This window comes from Populus alba, chromosome 1 (assembly GCF_005239225.2).
Source record: "Populus alba chromosome 1, ASM523922v2, whole genome shotgun sequence".
NCBI lineage: Eukaryota > Viridiplantae > Streptophyta > Magnoliopsida > Malpighiales > Salicaceae > Populus > Populus alba.
Genome location: NC_133284.1, coordinates 52,117,835 through 52,139,064, shown reverse-complemented (window position 1 = coordinate 52,139,064; position 21,230 = coordinate 52,117,835). Strand labels below are relative to the sequence as shown.

Here is a 21,230-nt window from a genome sequence, read left to right as displayed (position 1 = left end):
TTGTTTCCTCTGTTTCGGTTTGTTTCCTCTGTTTCGGCTGGTTCATTATCACATTGAATTGTTTTTCTACTTGTTTTTTCTGTTGTGAATTGCCATCTTTACAGTGAATATTCCTCATATATTTTTCCTTCTGAAAGGTTGTTTTTGGTTTTGGTTTTGGTTTTGGTTTTGGTGTTTGGTGCAGCAGCTCGTTCGGTGTTGCTTTGTTGTGCATTGCTTTGCTTTTTTTCATCCCATCGGGTAAAATTGTGTTGTTTATCACTGCAACATACCAATTTCCATGTGATTACAATATTTTACACCAGGCTTTTACAACAGTTTGCAAGTTGCCTTGCTTTTGTTTGTCCCATCGGGTAAAACAGTGTTGTTTATCACTGCAATACACCAGTTTCCATGTGACTGTAGTATTTTATACCAGGCTTTTACAACAGTTTGCATGTTGTTGTGCTTTTGTTTTTCCCATTGGGTAAAGCATTATTACTCATTATTGTAATACACCAGTTTTCATGTGACTATAGTATTTTACACCAGGCTTTCACAACAATTTACATGCTGCATTGTTGTTATTTGTCCCATCGGGTAAAACATTGTTTCTCATCACTTGCAACACACCAGTTTGCATGTGATTACAGTAATTTACACAAGGCTTTTACAACAATTTACATGTGACTTCATTTTATACCTTATTGGTATATACTGTGATGAAGGATTTCTCAGCCATTACATTTAATATGTTTAACCTTTTGCATATTCTTTTATTTTCCTTCTCGTTAATCCCTTTCCAATCAAATTTAAATTTTGCTTTGTTATTAAAATGAGACAATTTATTATAGTACATCTCCAGAGCAGTGAAATTTATCAATGAATTTTGTTTTGTCAGATGAAACAATACACTTGATTTGCATCATCAACCAACATATTTAACAGTTAAAAACTAAAAGCATTGGCCGCATTATAAACTGATATAATTAATAGTAAATCGTTCTATCTCATATCACAACTAATAAGACTCAACAATTCTCAAATAACATTACAGTTTCGAACTACTTTAAAATACAATCCATGGTGAGTACATAATAAATATTAATGCTCCATAACATAATTGATTGCAGACGTCATCTCATTATATAATGTCAATTGTTTAGTTTATAGAGGATCCCAAACCAACATAAATTAATTTATGACTCCATAGCAGCTTGAGAAATCTGTAACTTCCTTAATCTGCAAATTTATATAAATGAAAAGAAATTTAAAAACATATTAAATAACAATTTAAATAATAATATTAGCAACAAATATATGAGAGCATGCGTTTATGATTAATATATACCTCTCGGTCTAAGGTCCTTTACGTCGTGTATACATTCTTTGCAACCATTTCATCTTATTTTCAATATTACCCATAATTTGCCACATTTCTCTATTCCTTCTTAAACCTAAAAAGTCAGTAGCAAACCCATGAAAATCATCACCTATATGCACTCCTTCAATTGAGTGAAGCTCGATCATAACCTCACGAATAATACACCCTTCCCAATCTTTACTGATCGACGTGGAATCACTAGTATTTGACATATTGTCAACCATGTGATCCCACCGTGACAGTAGTTGAAACCCAATTTTGGAATTCCTTTTTTTTTTTTCCTAGCTTGAACCTCAAACTGTTGTCTTTCTTTCCTCTTCCCACTACTGCGGCTGTTGCTACTGATAGACATATTAACCCCTCTAACCATGTTGCAAACATCATCAGAAAAATTTGGAATTCCATTCTCTTCATAATCACCGCTTCCTTCTTTCAAATCGGGCTGTTTAACATGTGCATGTTGATTGCCATCAACACCAACATTATGATCAGGTAAGACTCTAGATGATGGTACCCATGCATAGTCACCGGTAGCAACAATGTTTGCAAATATTCTGTCGTACTTCATGCACAACAACGGTTCGACACTTGCATGCCTAAATTTTTTTGCCCCCCTTATTTCCTACATAAAAGAAATAAATTATTTCTTGCAACTTTGCCTAATTTATTAATAACTGAACTCATATGTAAACAAATTAATTATTAAGGATCGCACCAAATAACCTGAATTTTGGATTTTCATCGTTCATCACTAGCAGAAATTGTTCCTAATTCGGTACTCCAGCCCATACCAGTTTCAGAAATGAGGTTCTTCCATATCATCCAATCCTTTTTGCAATCATCCCATTTATTCTTCAGTTGTGCCTTTGTGAATGCATGACTAGTGTGTTCTTTGAATGATGCCAACAAATATTTCCAACCAGCTTTGTCGAAATGTGTATTTGGTCTCATTCCCATGTCGATAGCCTTGATGCAAAGGTCACAAAAGACATGCAACATCTATTTCATCCATGTTGCTTTATCCATATTTTCAGGAGCTTTCATTCCTAGTTCGGTCATTACATTTGGAAGAAAAAATATTGAGTTATAAGAAGCAATACATTTGACGTCTAATTGAATGCAAATATATGGTCACAGTACAAGCATTCTGACAATCAACAATGAGGATTAAAAATGAAATGAAAAGGTTGAGACTTCCATTTCTAAAAATTAACTTTTTTAGCATCCAATATATATAAATAAAATTTGACAGTAGCTAAATGCCTTAAACTTTCCTTGCCCCATATATTTCTTTTTTACATTCAATGTTTAGAAACCTGCACCAGTGATTAGAGCATTTGATATTAATAAAAGCCCTAAATAGTTGCAACGACACAAACAATTGACAACAACACAATCAGAATTGAAAGACAATTAATAAGAGCAATCATCAAAGTTTACAGTTTTGCACAACCACAAATGCACATGACCGAGGAAAGCATATGGATAATTAATCCAGCATCTAACAATTTTCTTTTAATTTCAGCATGCAAACCCAGGTGGTTGTGGTTACTTAACAAAAAAATGACAACAACATATGATCACAGTATTGCAAACAAGAACAACAAACAACACCCAAAGTTTTATTCTTGCACAAACAAATAGGCAAGTAGTTATGTAAATGTACAAAACAAAAACACATTACTCGATTTTACAGCAGCTTCTCTTTTTTGATGCTAGACAATTTTATAGGAGTAATGTTATTGTGCCTCCTACACCAACACAAAACTGCACTTAAATTCATCAACAATACATACACAATTGTCAAAAACAATTGAACAAACAAGCAGCCATTTACGGTTATGAAGTTGAAACAATTCCACAAAGCTGCTTGATACATCCCATTAAAGAAGTAAGTTGCATAATCGTTTGCTATTACAGCATAAATACTTCGGTTGCAGGAAGCAGTGTGAAGTAAAGGAAAACTGTTTTTTGACGAGTTGAATACAAGTTATATGAATTTGTAATCCTAACTCTTCTTAGATTTTAATATGAATTTCAAATCAAACTCAACGTTAACCCAGGATTGGTAAAATTATTAAGTTGGAACTGCATATTTCTTTGCAAGATAGGGGAACCGTAACAGACAACCATAAAATTAACAAATTATTGTCATCAAATTTATTATAATTTCGACTAATAAAACACAGAGAGAAGCCCATAACCAATTTTGAACAAGTTCAGTAGATTTGATAAAATTATTCACTGTGAAATCAAATGCAAGTATAAACTGCATAACCACAACCACAAGATAACGAGGACCACAATAGACAACCTAGATGCAAACAAATTCGTGCAACACCAAATTTATTCTTATTTCGGCAATTACAACACAAAGACAAGCCTAGATCGTGTAATAATTTTAAAGAAGTTAAGCACAGCATCAACATTACTCACTGTGAAAGAAAAAGAAAAAAAAAGAGAAAAATACCTTTTTCAATAGATCTCTACAAGATCAACAACATGGAAGCGCATCTCAGGTAGAAAAAAGAAAGGGAAATTTGTTTGCACAATAGCTGATAGAAGATGGTCAGAGGAGACGAATCTACAATTTTCTTTTTTGAGGGATGAGCCGAATGTGACCGACAACAATCAAGCTTCACTGTTGGTTCGTTGATGCTCTTATTTTTTTGACAATTCGAGGAGGAACTGGGAAGTTTGACTTTTCTCCAACGGCTATTTGTGGTTGATGGGTTGGTGGAATTTTTACAAGGATTTTTTTGAGGAATCGGGGAGTTTGGGACATTTGATTTTCCTCCAACGGCTTCAACAAGTGTGTTTTGCCATTGTTGGAATGTTCTTTATTTTTGCTCTGGAGTTTTTGAGGAATCGGGGAGGAGAAGTTTAATTTTCCAGCCGTTGACTGTTTTTTCAATTTTTTCTTGTGGTCGATGGAGAGAAACTGAGGTTGAGAAACATGATTCTCGTGCTTTTGATAAAACACAGTTTCGGACACAATTTTTTGGTGGGTCCCACCAAAACACATCCATGTTTAAAATTTACCAAATACACGGCATTGTGATTGTCTCTCAATCTCATATACAACCACAATACCAAACAACGTCTAAATATGGCGAAAACAATATATCCTTGATGAATTATTCATTCTTGGCCATTAGACCATGTTGTCTGTCATTTGGGTTTCAAAAATGGCCTTAAGTAGAAGTGGGCTGTCTTGTTTTCTGCTTTGTATATAGCATATTTAATAAAAATAATTTACGCTAATATTTATTTAGATTTTATTTATTTTTATATTTTTTAAAAAAATAATTTTTTATTTTAAATTATATTTTATGATTTTGAATCATTTAGATATATTAATATTAAAAATAAATTTTTAAAAATAAAAAAAACAATTATTTCATTATATTTCCAATTAAAAAATACATGCTTTTAGTTTGAGAAAATGAAACCCCGGGCATCTCTTCATATTTGATTCTGTACATCAAAATTTATAGTGAGAAAACAGAAAAAGAAAGTGGCAAATAGAGTAATATACAAAAATAAAAAACTGAAATTTATTGTTTAGATGCTATATTTTTTCATCTTTCTAAATTTGTTTTTGAGCTCGGAAAACACATTTTAAAGTTTTCCATAGTTTTTGAATATAAGGTTTTCAATTTTTTTTTAAATGAAGAAAAAGTATAAAAAAATATAATTTTTTATATATACAACCACTTGTAAAATTTTACTATGTCTGTAAAACATATTTTAATGTTCTCCATGGTTTTTTAACACAAGATTTTCAATATTTCCAATATGAATAAAAACATGAACAGTATTTTTTTTTTTAATTCACAAACACTTTTGAACAATGTAAAATATATTAAAAATTCAGTTTGCATATTTTCATATTTAGTTATCGTCATAAATTTTAATTTTTATTAAAAATTTAGTATCAAGTTTTTTTAGTCATCAATAATTTTTTTTAATGATAATTTTAATTTGAATTAAATAAAATTAATATTTTACAATTAAATTATCGCAAATATAAAATATTAAGATAGCTATTATAGATAATTATGGTTTTTATTTTTATTTTATTTTTAAAAAATTGCTGTAATCTTGATGTTTTTTCTTTTGGAAAAGAAAAATCATTTTATGTTGCTAAGCACACTCAATCATAACTTTCAAATGGATTAAGGAAAGAGAGATTTAGACTTCCTTCTTCTTCTTTGTGTTCTGCATTCATGTAGGAATAGAACAATTGATCTTTCTTCCTTTGAAATATTTGTCATATTGTTCTCTCTATAGCCATCTTCCTTGTCTTTGAGCCAACAGTTTCTGATAGAGTGAGTGGAATTTTTATATCTAGTACACTTGAAGAAACAATTTTAAGTTTCATGACCAATTGTTCTCTTGCAAATTTGCTTGCTATACTTGTTCACCCTTTGTTCATTTGCTTTTAAAGATCCCATCAATTCATGAATTGAAAGTCTTGATAGATCTTTTGTTTCTTCAATAACAACAACTATATGTTTAAATTTTTGTGGCAAACTCCTGAGAATCTTCTCTGCAATTCTTTTATCTGAAATATTGTCTTCATAACTTTTGATTTGATTGATAATTTCAGTGGTTCTAGAAGATAAGTCTTTAACCACCTCACTAACCTTCATTGTAAGATTTTCAAACTCTCTCCATAAATTCTGCAGCCGAATAGAAATGGCTTTCTAAAAGCCCTAAAATTCATTTCTCAATATCTCATATGCTTCTCTTGCCTTCTTAATAGGGAAGATCCTGAGATAGATGGATTTGCTTACTCCTTGTTGTATTATTCTCAAGGCAGTTGTATTTCTCTGCACATTCTTCTCGTAATCCTTCGCATCTTCTTCTGACCAGTTTGTAGAAGATCCTTCTTGAGGTCAGGGGGCGGAGCCACAATGGGCATTAAGGGGGCAATTGCCCCTTTAAACTTTTATATAAGCATGCTTATTTGCATAAACATAAATTAAAAGTTGAAAAGTCCCATAAATGGAAGGGGAGTTACAGAAAAATATGGGAAATAAAAAAAAGAGAAAAAGAATACTCTGTGTCTTCACGTCCAAATAAAGAAAATGCATGTTTCATGGAAAATCATCCATTTTTTGAATTTTTTATGTGCATTCTATTAAAATCACTGCAAATCTTTTTTCCAGCAACATTTTTTTTTTATATGGTTTGGCTATTTTTGAGAAAAATATCTTCAATGAAATTGATAATAAAGTCATTATGAAGCTATTTTAAAATATAAAAACTCAAAAAGAACAATTATAATGTAATTTTTTCATTTTAAAAATATTCTTAAATTAATTTTTTTTTCATTTAATTTTTTTTAGCTTTTCTATTGTCTGGGGTGGTTTCTGCAAACCTCTCGTCAACTAACGTCCATAAGTCTTGTGAAATGAAAATAGTCTTCATTTTAGAACTCCGGTATTCATAATGATCTCCATCAAAGATATGAATCTGTGTAGCTGTATAGGAGAAGGTAGAAATGCTAGATGAAAAAGCCATAGAAGAAACCAAATAGCTCTGATATCAAATCTATTGGAAATAAAAGTGGAAACCAAAAAGAAGGAGGAAATGAAAGGATAAATGGTAGAGCTAGCTCAATACCAGAGACATCTTAGTTATATTTTCTTGTTATTCTGCTCACCTTTTATAAGTATAAGGAAGAGTAAAAAACACTACAAAGCTTAATTAATGAGGAAGTAGAAACACTTCCTCTTAATAAAAGATAAAAGAAGACATTAAACTTTACAAATTATATTTAACACATATCCCCACCAGGTAATTGCAATAAAATTATCCCTTGTACCTCTTAAAAGTGGCATTCTAGCTTATATTCTTTCTTTCCTCTTTCTTTTTCAGGTGACTTGACTTTTGCTGGATAGCATTCATGAACAAATTAAAGAAAGGAACTCGCCAAGAAGAGACGACTGTCCCTATGCGTCACAACTTGCTTATTTTGTGTTTCCCTCTTGCTGAAGTACTTCTTTGCTGCAGTGCTTGTTTTATGGCCGCCTTCTTCAAGTTCATGTGTATTCCTCATGCAGGCGATGCACTTCTCATTGCTGAAGGCTGGTGAGGTTTAAAAATGTAGCGATGCTTACGAGAAATTAAGCTCTCTGTAATTCAAGAATACAATGCTGCTAACTTGAAAAGCTTCTGATACAGCACTGCCAGCCTTCGTTTAAAGATGGTGGAACCGACTAGAGAAATTGATGAATTCTAAAGGCGCAGGACGAAGAGCTAGGAATCACGATCGAGTTTTGGTGTTGAGTTCTGTAAACACTTGCAGGAATTGAGACATGAAGGCAACATAAAGAGGATGACTTGCAGCCAACAACTTTTGAAACGTAAGAACTAAAAACTTAACAAGAATTAAGCCAACAATTAACTTTCTAATCCTTAACAAACCCTTAAAAAAGGAGTTAATATCATCGAGGAAAGACTTCAAAATGTAAAGTTGGACAATGAATTGATTAAAGTGTTCAAAGGATATGGAAAAGAGTTGCATTTGCATCTATCTTTTCCCCCTTAATTTCTTGTCTTCATTTCAGCTAGCTGCTACTGTTGTTTGTTATTCATTTTTTTTATTTTTTGCTGCTACGGTCTGCCAAATCTTTTCACACACACGTTCGTTTTCTAGATCGTGTATCTAAAGAAGGAGAAGGGGCGGGGTTCAAGACCAAGAATGGAGGTTTTTTTTTTTTTTTTTTAATTTTTATTTTATTTTATTTGGGGAGGGAGAGACCAGAGAGCAAAGTCCACAAGACTGGATCTACGAAGGTCGTTTGCTCATTTTGTTGTTTTTATGCTATCTGTAAACGAAAACTTACCATGTATATCTCTTTTTAACTTTTTATTTGTTTTGTGTAAATAATGCCTTTTGAAGTGTAAAAGTATATTGATTTGTGTTCCGAAACATATTAACATTAATATTTTAAAAATATAAAAAATATATTAAGAATAAACATAATATTTTAAGCGTTTTAGGTTTAGCGGCTATACTAGGCCCAAGTGCAAAATAATTAATAAATTTAGAAAACTTTTCATCATCATCATCAATAAATTGAAAAAAAAATATATTATTTTTACTATTGAAGAAAAATCATTATTTTTTTAAAATATTTAAAAATATAATTCAAAGTATTCATATAAAAAATATAATTATTTGTGTTATAAATATAATTATTTTTCTTATAATTCAAAGTATTTATATCAAAAAAAATATTATTTTTGTTATAAATATATTGTAATTTATGTTATAAATATTCTTGAATTTTTTAATATAATTATTTGTGTTATAAATTTTATTATTTTTCTTACAATTCAAAGTATTCATATAAAAAATATTATTATTTTTGTTATAAATATTATTATTATTATAATTCTAATTATAAAATAATAATATTTAGAATACAAATAATTATATTTAAAAACCTAAGACCTCATTCTGTTAGATCTTGATGCCACCCAAAAAAATTGGATCATGACTTAGGATCCCCAAGAGCATTGGATCTTGAAGCAGGACCCCTTAGCCTTGGGTCCTGCTGAAAGACACGAGAAAATAATAATAATAATAATATAAATAATAATATTTTTAATTTTAATAACATTAATTATAATAAATATAACAATATTTATAATACAAATAATAATATCTTAAATTTCAATAACATTAATTATAATATAAATAATAATATTTTTAATATTAATATTAATATTAATAATTAATTTATATGAGTCCTGAGGCAAGACCTAAGCGAAATAGGTCCTGATGCAAAACCCAATAGCATTGGGTCTTGATGCCGGACCCAACATAATTGAGTTCTAGAACCCAAGACCAATTCATCCGCACCCAAGAGCATTATAATAAAAATATTATTATTTATACCACAAATAATAATTTTTTTCTATTAATAATTTGAATTATAATAAAAATAATAATATTAATAACACAAAAAATTATATTAAGAATTTCAAGAATATTTATAACATAGATAATAATATTTGTTATATTAATGCTTTGAATTATAATAAAAATAATAATATTTATAACACAAATAATAATATCTTGGATATGACTACTTTGAATTATAAAAAAATAATATTATTTATAACATAAATAATTATATTAAAAAACCCAAGAATATTTATAACACAAATTATAAAAAATTTTTATATTAATACTTAGAATTATAATTAAAATAATAATATTTATAACAAAGAAGCTATATAAAAACATACACAATAAAATCCAAGGCCACAAATATGAAAACGCTAGCTAAAAAGAAAATAAAATAGCATGCCGAATGACAGAGCAAAAAAATTAAGGATGTAAAGTAGGGGTGACTAGTTTTACTTTGGTTTGATTTATACCTAAAATAAATAATCAAGCTGTTTTTTTTTTTATATAAATAAAACCAAAATTAGTTCCAACTAATCAATATTTTGTTCGATTTAATTAATTTATGTTAAAAATTAAAAAAACCTATATGCTTTTTTGGGGTCCTACAAGGATGCAAGACATAAATTAGCTTTGAGTCCTGCACATTATAAGATCCAATTGGATGTTAGGTCTTGCTTGGTGTAGGACTTGAAATTCCTCTAGATCCTGCTGAGTGCAGGACTCAAGTGGATGGTGGGTCTCGATGGTGCAAGACCTATTTGGATGTTGAATCCTGACTTATGCAAGACTTAAAATCGCATTAGATCCTACTGGTACAGGATCTATTTAGATATTGGATCATGCACATGAGGGATTGTAGGTCCTGCATTTGGCAGGACCCAAAGGGATTTTAATATTTGAGTAATAATAATAAAAAAAAAACCTAAATTACCCAAATAAGTATTCTATACTAAACTTGTTGAACACAACTCTAATGTCTTGTTTGTTTGCAGGAAAGTGAATTCCTGGAATTCACTTTTCTTGTTTTCCCATGTTTGGTAACTATTTAGAAAAGTAGTCAATGGAATCTAAATTCCAGTCAAACTTAAAAATACAACACTCTGAAAGGAAAGTGTTTTCCTTCTGTTAAAGAAAGGAAAACACTTTTCTTTTTTTTTTTCTCCGTTCATTTGCCCAAATACTACAGTCTCTCTTTCTCTTTTATTTCATCAAAACCAAATACTCCGTTCATTTCCTTTTTTTTTCCTCCGAAGTCGCAGCTAACACTGGCCTGGAAGAAGACGATGATGAAGGTGCAGTGGCTGCCCAAAGTTTGCTCTCTCCTCTACATAATCTCCCTCCCTCTGTTCGTTGCTTTTTTTTCTTTAATCTTCTCTGTTTCCCTGAGAAGAAACAAAGGAACGAAAGTCAGTTTATTTTCTCCTCTCCCCCCCCCCCGTTTCACTGGTTTTTTTGTGTCTGGGTTTAGCCTCTCCCTCTCTTTCGGTTCTGCTCTCCTCTCCTTCGTTGCTTTTTTTCTTCACCTCCTATGTTTCCTTGAGAAGAAACAGAGGAACGAAAAGCCCGTTTATTTTCTCCTCCCCCACCCTTTCGTTTCTGTGATCCTCTTATGTGGTCTTTCGTTCTCTGGCTTTTATAGCCAGAGAACAATGCCCTTTCATCCATTGATTGCAGGTGTAATGGTGGTGGCAGGCGACTGAACGGTTGAGGAAGATGAACAGTGTATAGAAACGGCACTGATTGCATTTGCGCGAAAATTGCAATGTAGTCCTTGGATTTTAATTGTGTAATTTTGACCCCAAACTTTAATAGTTCTTCAATTAAGTCCTTGCTTTAATTAATTTAATTAAATCCAAGTCCAATTAAGTCTAAAAAATTATCGATTCTCCAATTAAACCCTTAATTGGATTAATTAAATTAATTACAAGCTCAATTAAGTCTCAAAACTTATCAATTCTCCAATTAAACCCTTAATTGTATGAATATAGGATATAATAAAAAAAAATCATCATTATACATTTTAGATTTCATTTTTTTTATTGTAAGTGATTAAATATTTTATATATATTAGATAAATTTGAAAAAAAATTAATTCATTAATAAATTATTTTTCAGTTCATTTTCCATAATACAACCAAAACACTGGAAAGTGTTTTCCAGTTCATTTTCCATAACACTACCAAATATCGGAAAAATACTTTCCCGGAATTCATTTTCCAGAATTCACTTTCCCCAGAATTCACTTTCCAAAAGAAATTCACTTTCCTGCAAACAAACGGGCCTAAAGTAAAAAATCCAAGTTAGTGTTAGTTACATATTATAGTGCTACTGTTTTTTATTTCTTTAAAATTAATTTTTTTTGAAAAAATATTAAATTATTTTTTTAAAAAATATTTTTTTTCTGTTTTGATATATTAATGTTAAGAATTAAAAAATTAGGTGTTGCTGTCACGATGTCTCAACAGTTTTAGCCCTTCTATCACCAGAACTCAAACATGAACCCAACATGTTTGGACTCTTTTATAACCAAGACAAAACATCATAAATTTTAATTTATTTGACCTAAAATGAGATTGATAATATATTAACAGTAAGCTTTTCTTCCAATCAAGTGCTTGGATTCTGCATCATGAGTTAAGGAAAATAGGTTTTGAAGCAGGATCCAAGTCAGCATTGGGCCTTGCTCGCAGCAAACTTTGCCTCCCACAACACTAGGACCCAACAATATTGGGTCTTATAACCAGGATCCAACATCATAACTCGGGTGATTAGGCAAAAATTTAGAAGATATCATTTTTTTTCAAGTGTATTTTTTTCTTACCCTAAAGTGACGTGACGAGTTAAAAGACCAAAAAACTAAAAATATAGACAACCTCATATTTTTTATTTTTTTAGGAGCTTTTTTTAAAAAAATATTTATTATTTAACCCACGGCGAAATACGGGTCACGTAGCTAATATAAAATTATATAGTGTAGAGTATAATATTAAAAATTTTAGGATAGAAAGTGTTCGTCCGTTTAAACCATTGAATGATTAATATAATTCATCAAAATTTCTTTTTAGTCATGACATTGTAATTTATAATATTATATTAATTATTCAAAAAAAAAAAATCTTGATCTTGATGATGTGATGACAAAATATTTTCAATTGAAAATATAATAAAATAATATTTTTTTAGATTTATTATTAATTTTTTTTTATCAGGACATTAAAATCAACGAAAAAAATCTAAAAAAATATTAATTTAATGTTTTTTAATTAAAAAATAATTTGAAAAAAAAAAGAATTTAAACTTTCAAAAAAATATTATTTCATCAAGGTTATACTGTGTAATCTAAAATTCAATTCAAAGGCCTATTTTCTTTAGTGGAAGGCTATGAAAATCCTAACCATTCATTTATTATAGAAGGCATAGATTTAAATAATAATAAAAAAAAAATTATTGATAGCTTCGAAACCTCCCCCATATCAAGAAATTATTGCTCGTGTGTAGATTAGAAGCTTTCGGTTTCCTTACTAATTAAAGTTTTAAATCAATCATTCATGCTTGAGCTGATGCATTTATGACAAAATTTTCCTTTTTTCACCGATTGTGTCCAATAGCAAGATACTCCTTGTTAAGCTTAAGAAAATAGTATGATCAGGCCCATAACTGTCAATCTTGATTTGACAAGTTGATTTGAAAACTCAGCTCTTAATTTGATTTGAGTTGGGTTTTTAGTTAAATTACATAAGATATTAAAACTCGCGGTTGACAGCCGGAGTAACACCAAAATAATTTTCCGGGCCGGTCTCTATGATCAGGAAATGAGGAATTCGAGTGTCCAATCTCTAAAATAATATACAAAACGCGACAAGATGAGAATTCTGAAGGTGAAACAAGGTTCATTGATTATGACAGGTACAGAATTTACAGGCACGCTAGTCAGATTGAAAGGTAGGTGAAGTTTTTAGATAGCATGAGGAAGGCAATGACATCACAGACCCCACTCAAAACGCAGCTAACTATCATGTAGCTAGTTTTCCTCAATCAAAACCATTGATTACAATAGCTGTCTTGGAGATATAAGAGAGGGCAAGTTGTTGATGATCTTGCCGTCTTAATTGTTTCTTTATTTTCAAAAGTAAAACACGTCTCAGATGCCAAATATTGACTTGGATTCTATTAGTGTTAGCAAACACATGTAGAAACAAGAAGTTGCTGGCGTTCTTGACTCCAGGAACATCAGTGGAAGCTCGAGCTTGCGTAGATCGAAACTTGCAACAAGGTATTTGTATTTTCTTTCCTACATGCTGCAGAGAGATGCATACGTCCGAAATTAAGCACCTCTGATAAGCATTTAGTAATACTATAAAAATGTCTAGAGGTACAGTTGTTTCCAAAAAGATTTGTTAAGGTCATTTTCGTGTTGAACATGTTTGTTTCGTGTCGATTTTTCCATCACATTAAGGTCGTACTAATGTGTCGTGTCGAATATTGCCCCTTCCAATATTTGTATATCTGATAATAATTTTATGTGCCTCTCGTAAATGTTATGAAAGAATCGATTCTTCTTTGCTAAAGGAGCGTCGACTTTCAAGAGAGAGTTCTTGCAAGCTTTGCAGAGGAGTTCTGAAATGGGATTTCTTGATCTTTTTGTCGTGGCAATGGTTCCAGTTCTGAAAGTACTCTTGATTACTCTAGTTGGCTTGTTTCTTGCGCTTGATCGTATCGATCTCTTGGGATCGACTGCAAGACCCTATTTAAATAATGTGAGTTCAATACATGTTTACAGGATTCTGTGTTTTATAGAAATTAACAGTTTTTTGCCTTCCTTCTCACCATAACAGGCAAATTCTGTATGTATGTGCAGCTTATATTCTATGTGTTCAGTCCAGCGCTCGTGTCTAGCCAGCTTGCTGGAACTATTACTCTTCAAAGTTTGGCTAGCTTGTGAGTGATTTTACTAAATTTTCAGTTCTTGCTTCTACCTCCTCATCCTCGGGCATTTCTGCCACTAACTTTTGGCATTTTACTCTGATGTGGTGGTGCTGTAGATGGTTCATGCCTGTGAATATCCTTCTGACATTCATAATTGGCTCTGTACTTGCTTGGATTCTCATTAAAATCACCAGAACTCCACCACACCTCCAAGGCCTCGTCATTGGTTGTTGTTCTGCTGGAAATTTAGGGAACTTGCTTCTCATTATTGTTCCTGCAGTCTGCAACGAGTCAAATAGCCCATTCGGAGATTCAACTGTCTGCTCTTCTTATGGAATGGCTTATGCTTCTCTTTCTATGGCTGTAAGATTTTATCTTCATCATGTTACTAAAGAAAACCCTTCATCTGACACTATAATAATGAAACCCACTTTCAACAGATGTTTTCAGGCTCCTCTCAGCCTGGATCACCGGATTCAAGATGTGACTCTAAAGTTAATTTCACTTTTGCTGTTGTGAATTCTGATTCAACAGGTTGGAGCTATTTATATATGGACATATGTGTATATTATCATGAGGATATATGCTGATAACAGTGCTGAAAACACTGAAAATGTATCGATAGCCGATTCTGAAAGTTACACAGAGGCCTTACTTCCTTCAAGTGAAAAGTCTAGCTGCCATGATCATTCTGAACTTCCTGAAACTATGTCTGAGGGAAAAGTGAGGTTTCCTAGCATTTCATTTCAGATGCTACTTATTAAATTTTTTTAGGCAGAAACTCTTTTCTTAGCACCTTATTATTTTGACAGAAGGTGACATTCATGGAGAGGACTTTTTGGAATTTTAAGAAATTCGCAGCAAACACCAACCTCAAGAAGGTGTTTGCACCAGCTACAATTGCCGCGGTACGTTAGAAATTCATACTATCTGCATTATGTCCTTGTATTAGTTCTTAATTTTGTCAGTGACAGTGCCCAATCAACCATGTGATTACTTTGATTCCTTTTATTGTATTTCTTTAGATGTTCGGGTTTCTCATTGGGACAATCTCCCCAATCCGGAAGGTGATTATTGGTGACAGTGCTCCTCTTCGGGTGCTTGAAAGCTCTGCATCTTTGCTAGGGTAATAAATCCTAAAATGGAATTTGTTTAGCTTAAGAAGATTGAAAGCCTTTCTTCTTATCAAGGATTCATGTCTCGACTTGTGTTATTTGATTAAGATTTCATTGTTCAGGAACTCCCTGTAATAATCTCATTGATCTTGTTTTTATCATTGTTCTGACCCGCAGACAGGCATCAATACCATGCATGGCCCTGATAATGGGATCAAACCTCCTTAAAGGTAGTTTCCTAAACATGTCTTGACTGTCTCATGTCTGATTTCCTTGAGATACATAGCCTGATCCTGGTTTCCTGCTACAATTGCCCAAAAACACAGTTACATCTCATGATCTTTAACAATCTCCACATTTCTGCTCTTTCAGGTTTAAGAAGATCAGAAATAAATGTATCAGTCATTGCAGGGATAGTGGTGGTGAGGAATTTTTTCTTGCCACTTATAGGCATTGGTATTGTTAAAGCAGCACACCATTTCGGTTTGGTTGGCTCAGATTCTTTATATCAGTTCATTCTTTTGCTTCAATATGCACTTCCACCTGCAATGGCTATAGGTACGAGAACTTCTTTAAGCTCTGCAAATGGCTATAGTCACTGTTTTTTTATTTTTATTTGCTGACTCTGGAAGCCTGCCATTTTTCAACTCACACACCTTTTACAGTTGTTACCCCCTCTTACACTTTAAATTTGTTCATTGCTTTGAGCGTGTTTGACAGTGTGGTAGCAGTTGTTTTTTCAAATAACTTTTCGTGCTGAAATGCATGTCAATAATATTTTTTTATTTTTTTAAAAATCATTTTTGACATCAACACTTCAAAACGATCCAAAACATACAACTCGTATTAAATTTTAACAAAAAAAAAATTAAAAATTTTGTGGGAACGCGGTTTGCACCTCATTCCCAAATGCTCTTAAATGTCAACTAAATTCACTCAAATTTGCTACGATGAAATCCAAAACAATCTCGTTTCTTTTTAAAATACAAAATAATGTCGTTTTGACTAAAATGTTTAACTTCATAACTCGGTGACTCAAAACTCCTTTTCGGATCATTCTCCTAATGCAGTCTATCAAATATGTTCTGTCCTGTAGAATTTTTTTCTTAAAACTTGATGAATTGCTTGTGATCATAAATCATTTTGGGATAACATGTTTGCTGTTTTGATGAACTTGACAGGGGTTATGGCTCAGCTTTTCAAGGCTGGTGAGAGTGAATGTTCTGTCATTATGCTGTGGTGTTACGTTTTGGCTGCATTTTCTCTTACCCTTTGGTCAACCTTTTACATGTGGCTTTTGGGGTAATTTGTGTTCTTGTCTATGGTCTCACCTAAAAGGTTTGGTGATTATGTCAATTTCCCTACTTACCTCCACAAAGCTTCCAAATTCCATGTCGACTGGTTAGGCCGAGTCAAGCCATCTAGCAAAAACATTTGATAAAAAAATTATATTTATTATAATTTAAATTTTTTAGTTTAAACATGATAGTATGATAATGATGATTTCATGTCTGTTTGAAATTGAGTTTTTCAATTGTATTTAAATATATTCATTTTTAAAAAAAATATCAAATTGAGTGTACTTGTTTCTTGCACTTGATTGGATTGATCTTGGGATCGAAACCCTATTTAAATAATTTGAACATGTATTTAGGATTTTTGTATTATACAAGCTTTTTCTTGCCATTCACCTAGCGAGTTTTCAAAATTATACACTGAGTTCCACAATGAAATTTCGCTGTCCAATCCCTCTTAGTAGTTTACTTGTTATTTAATCCATGTTTCGTAAAGGTTGAATAATTATTTTATATAAAAAAAAATATATAAACTTTTTAAAATGTGTATTTTTACAAAAACAAAATTTAATTATAAATTAAAATGTTTATGCAAGCATTTAATTAAATAAATCGAGAACCTTTTATGTTAATAAATGCAAAATAAAAGTGTTAGCTAGTCTATTGGATTTGTTTTATTGCAGGTCGAATAATATTTTTTTTAATGGAAAAGAATTAATATGTACATGTTATTAACATGTTTTTTAACATTGAGTAAAAAATATAATCATAAATCAAAAAGTTAATGCTTATATATAATAAAATATAGTAAAAATTGCATGTATTAATAAAGACATGTAAGACCCTAAACTAATTTTGAATGTAATAAAAAAAATAGAACAATATTGCATTTGCTACACTGAAATATTGTTTCCTTAGTCTTTGTATATTAATTTTTTTTTAAAAAAAACATCAAAGAAAAAAATAATAATAAATAAATTAATAAAGATAAGAACAAAAACAATTGTATAAATAGGTCAAGTGTATAGTGATAAATATTTCAAGTATAAATAATAAATAATAATATTTTTTTTCCAAAAATAATATAAAAAAAATAAAAAAACTAAAATAATATTATAAAAAAATAGTAATAGATAGACTAAGTGTGAAGTGATAAACATACCAAGTATACATATCATGAGATTTATTATTTAATAATAATTAAAAATACCCCAAGATTATTTAATTTGTAAATAGTAATTTTGTAATAAAAAAAAAAAACCTCCCAATCCACTGGTGTTATCCTATAATTGAAGCTTATAAAAATTTTTTGCTTCAAGAAAAGCTATCTTTTTGGATATTTAAATACATATCATGAATTTATGGACAATCTAATAATAAAAAACATAAAAGAAACATTTTATTCAAGGCCATTCAAATTTAAAATTTTTTGTTACCAAGAAATATCTTGTTTATAAAAATCACCAAGAAACTAAATTTGTCATGTGATAAGTTTAAGGATCCAGCTAACAGAGTTTTGTAAGATACTTGCTGAGAGTCATTCAATGGTCTAAATCATTCCATGACATGCTGATGGATGCGTGACTATATCAACATATGGTAAGACAAGTCAGAGCCACATGTGAATTTTATTTTTTAAAAAATATTTATTAGGACAGAGATGATCCTCGTGTTATATGCATATTACGACGGCGTCTTCGACCCAACTTGAGATTATGATATTATTATAAGCTTGGATAGCACAACATAATTGATATTTTTACAAATAGTGTTAATAATAATGTGTGTCTACACTCGGATATGATAGGACCCCTAAAACATATTGTTTTAATTGATAAGTTAGGTTACGTAATGAATTTTATCATTGAAAAAACATCTATTAAAGAGAGAGGTAATCCTTGTATTATTTAAGTGATTAAGATATTTGTTTCCTAACCAACATGGAATAATAGAATTATCATAATCCTCTAAGCAAGAGGTTTGAGTAGCGTAGCATGATTAACATCTTATAAACAACGTCAAAATGATGTGTCTATATTTAAATATGGCAGGCCTTTCAAGATTTTTTTTTTTTTTTTGGAGTCGAGAAAACCTCACTTTTCAAAAAACATGCTTTGTGGGTTTAGATGAGTAAGTAAAATCCTGATTGTTTCAGGCTCTTGTAAAAAGTACACGCCCTGACTCAAACTTGAGACCGCTGTGCAGATTTCAAGTCTTGTGTCATAACGTTACGTTTCTTGAGGACCTTTCAAGATGTATTGTCCTAGTTGACAGGTTGAAGTTACGTAGTGAATTTTGTTCTGAGAAAAAAAATTATTTTTGAAAAAAAAATACACATCATTGCTATATAAATGAATAAAATTATTTTTTCCTATCCGATACAATATCTTCACATGCTTACATACTAATTTCTATAGATTTTTTTTTTTTTGGCTCCTCTAGCATAGTCTTCAATCTCTAAATTTTCAGGATATATATAAAACAGGACAGGTCATGCAAAGTGGAAAGTTTATAGAATGAATCTCTCCAAATGGAATTAATAAAACAAATAAACTCGCACGTTGGCTTCTTTAGTTCTTTTATATGTCGAAATATGAAAAAACAATATGCCTAATTAAATTCTTTATTCTATGAATAAAAGATTTATTTGATAGAGTTAGAGGAAGCCCCTTTGCTGATACAATATATAAAAGAAATATCCCTCTTGTAATGTTCATCCAAGGTGCAAAACAGAAGAATTTTAATTTATCTTAACAAATTTTAGAAAAATAAAACTTTATGACAGTGTATTAGTAGAAAATAAAGAACTCTGTTTCCAAACAGAAAACTTTGTACAAAAAATTAGCTTAGTTTCAAGCTAGTATTACGGTCTAACAATGCTTTTAATATTTTTAGCTTCAAATTTATTTATTTTTTGAATCGTTTTGATGTATTAATGTTAATAATAATTTTTTTAAAAAATAATATTATTTTTATATATTTCTAAATAAAAAATATTTTTGAAAAGTAACTTCTACTATACCACCAAATAATTTTCTAAAATATTAACGATAATGCTATTAGCTCTTGATGAACAATGATATGTGACAATGTTTATGAATAGTACAATTAAGTCAAACACCTTAATTTAATTAATAATCATTTGAATTTGAATTAAATTTAATTTTGATATACAAATAATTTTTCATTTTTAATAATTACTTTAAATTGTTGACTTTGCCAACCTATTAGTAACAATATTAAAGTCTGGTGATATTTAATGATGCTGCTAAAAACCTTAAACATGCTGCTAAAATCTAATTTTGTTGGACACCCTGCAATATAAACACACCCTCAAGAATGGTTAATAAACACTGATTGAAGGCATTCCATGCAGACAACAATGGCTTCTCATCTTAGCTTCGCTACATCTTGTACCCATAACATGCGTGCAATGCACAAACGATCAAGAATCTTGAACAGGTCGGGTCATTTTCCTACATTATCTTTAATTTGAACCGGTCTAAGTCTCGGGTTTGTTGAGTTTTAGAGGCCGGTTTAGGTCTAATATCCAGTGTGACAGTTGCATTGGTGGTATCCGAGATTACAAGCAATGATCTTTTCTGACAAAACAAAAGCAGTTTCGAGGAGTAATCAGTTTGGCAAATATACGACATTGAATTTTCTTTTGGATTCTGGGGAGTCCAAATTGTGCGGACAAAACCACCTCATAATAAAAATATCAATTCATTACAATATATTCTGACATGAACATTAGAGGTAACAACATGAGGAGAAACCCCCATTATCTGTTTGGTCCCCTAGTTGAAAAGGAAATGGATGTACTCTAGTGTGTTGTTAGAAGATAAGAAGAAGAGGAAACCTGGAAACATGAAGGTCACAGGAAACGGGACTAGACCTTAGCTAAGTAAACTAGCTACTGAAACGTGTGGAGGTGGTTCCAAGCTCACATTTCCCAGATCTCCACGCTCATAGCAACAAAAAGCATGGATATTATGGCATGCATACTTGTGATCATATGAGGCCAAAATTGACATCAGGGCTGACGCTGCATGTAACTTACCCTTATGAACTGGTAATCAATAAATGACTACAGCAATGTGCATTGGCACTTGCCTCTAATTTGGACTTTAATCTCTTTGCTAGATATCATGCACTGATTTTGGAAGTTAAGCATTTATTGTCTCACTTTTCAGTTGTCGAAATTAGGTTGTCTTCTGTATAGCGTGCGGGACTCTAATGCTTCTCTATTCAATGCTTCAGTTGTAGCTTCAGACAAAGTCTTCACTCACACCTTCTAAGTATTTGACAAAACCAACAGAAACTCCAGCTGTTTCGCTTCCGCGTGGACTTGTGGAGATTGCTTTTCCAGGCAGGTGGCACGTTTTACATGTATTCAAAATTCTTGAAATAATGGCATTATTTTAGGGTGCTGTGTGTTCATGAGCATTTAGGAAGATCCAACTTGTCTACTTTAGGCTTGGGCTTAGGGTTTTTTAAGATAGGCCCATATATATATATATATATATAAAAGAAAACCTGTTTAATTCCATCGCTTTATTCATTTTTGTTGTTAGGTGTACTGTGAGTTCCAAAGGACT

General features: G+C 31.1%; 1 protein-coding gene across 3 annotated transcripts; it reads left to right on the top strand.

Annotated features, from left to right (window-relative positions):
• Window positions 1-13,354: 13,354 nt before the first annotated feature.
• Window positions 13,355-16,815, top strand: LOC118049012 (protein PIN-LIKES 3). Of its 3 annotated transcripts, none has more exons than XM_035058872.2 (10): window positions 13,355-13,566; window positions 13,841-14,050; window positions 14,152-14,231; window positions 14,336-14,582; window positions 14,754-14,942; window positions 15,035-15,127; window positions 15,245-15,345; window positions 15,512-15,564; window positions 15,707-15,892; window positions 16,516-16,815. In XM_035058872.2, the coding sequence occupies exons 2-10, from the start codon at window positions 13,916-13,918 to the stop codon at window positions 16,638-16,640; spliced, it is 1,209 nt and encodes a 402-aa protein (XP_034914763.1). In that variant the 5' UTR covers window positions 13,355-13,566; window positions 13,841-13,915; the 3' UTR covers window positions 16,641-16,815. The 3 variants fall into 3 exon arrangements, with proteins under 3 accessions (XP_034914763.1, XP_034914765.1, XP_034914761.1); XM_035058874.2 differs by having other exon boundaries at window positions 13,357-13,566; window positions 13,863-14,050; window positions 15,032-15,127; XM_035058870.2 differs by having other exon boundaries at window positions 13,357-13,566; window positions 15,032-15,127.
• Window positions 16,816-21,230: the final 4,415 nt, after the last annotated feature.

Bases quoted from the DNA above. Each gene is read 5' to 3' on its own strand.
- LOC118049012 (XM_035058874.2), top strand. From the start codon at position 13,916: ATGGGATTTCTTGATCTTTTTGTCGTGGCAATGGTTCCAGTTCTGAAA. The intron at 14,051-14,151 runs GTGAGTTCAATA...ATGTATGTGCAG, and splicing joins CAAGACCCTATTTAAATAAT to CTTATATTCTATGTGTTCAG. The intron at 15,893-16,515 runs GTACGAGAACTT...TGAACTTGACAG, and splicing joins TCCACCTGCAATGGCTATAG to GGGTTATGGCTCAGCTTTTC.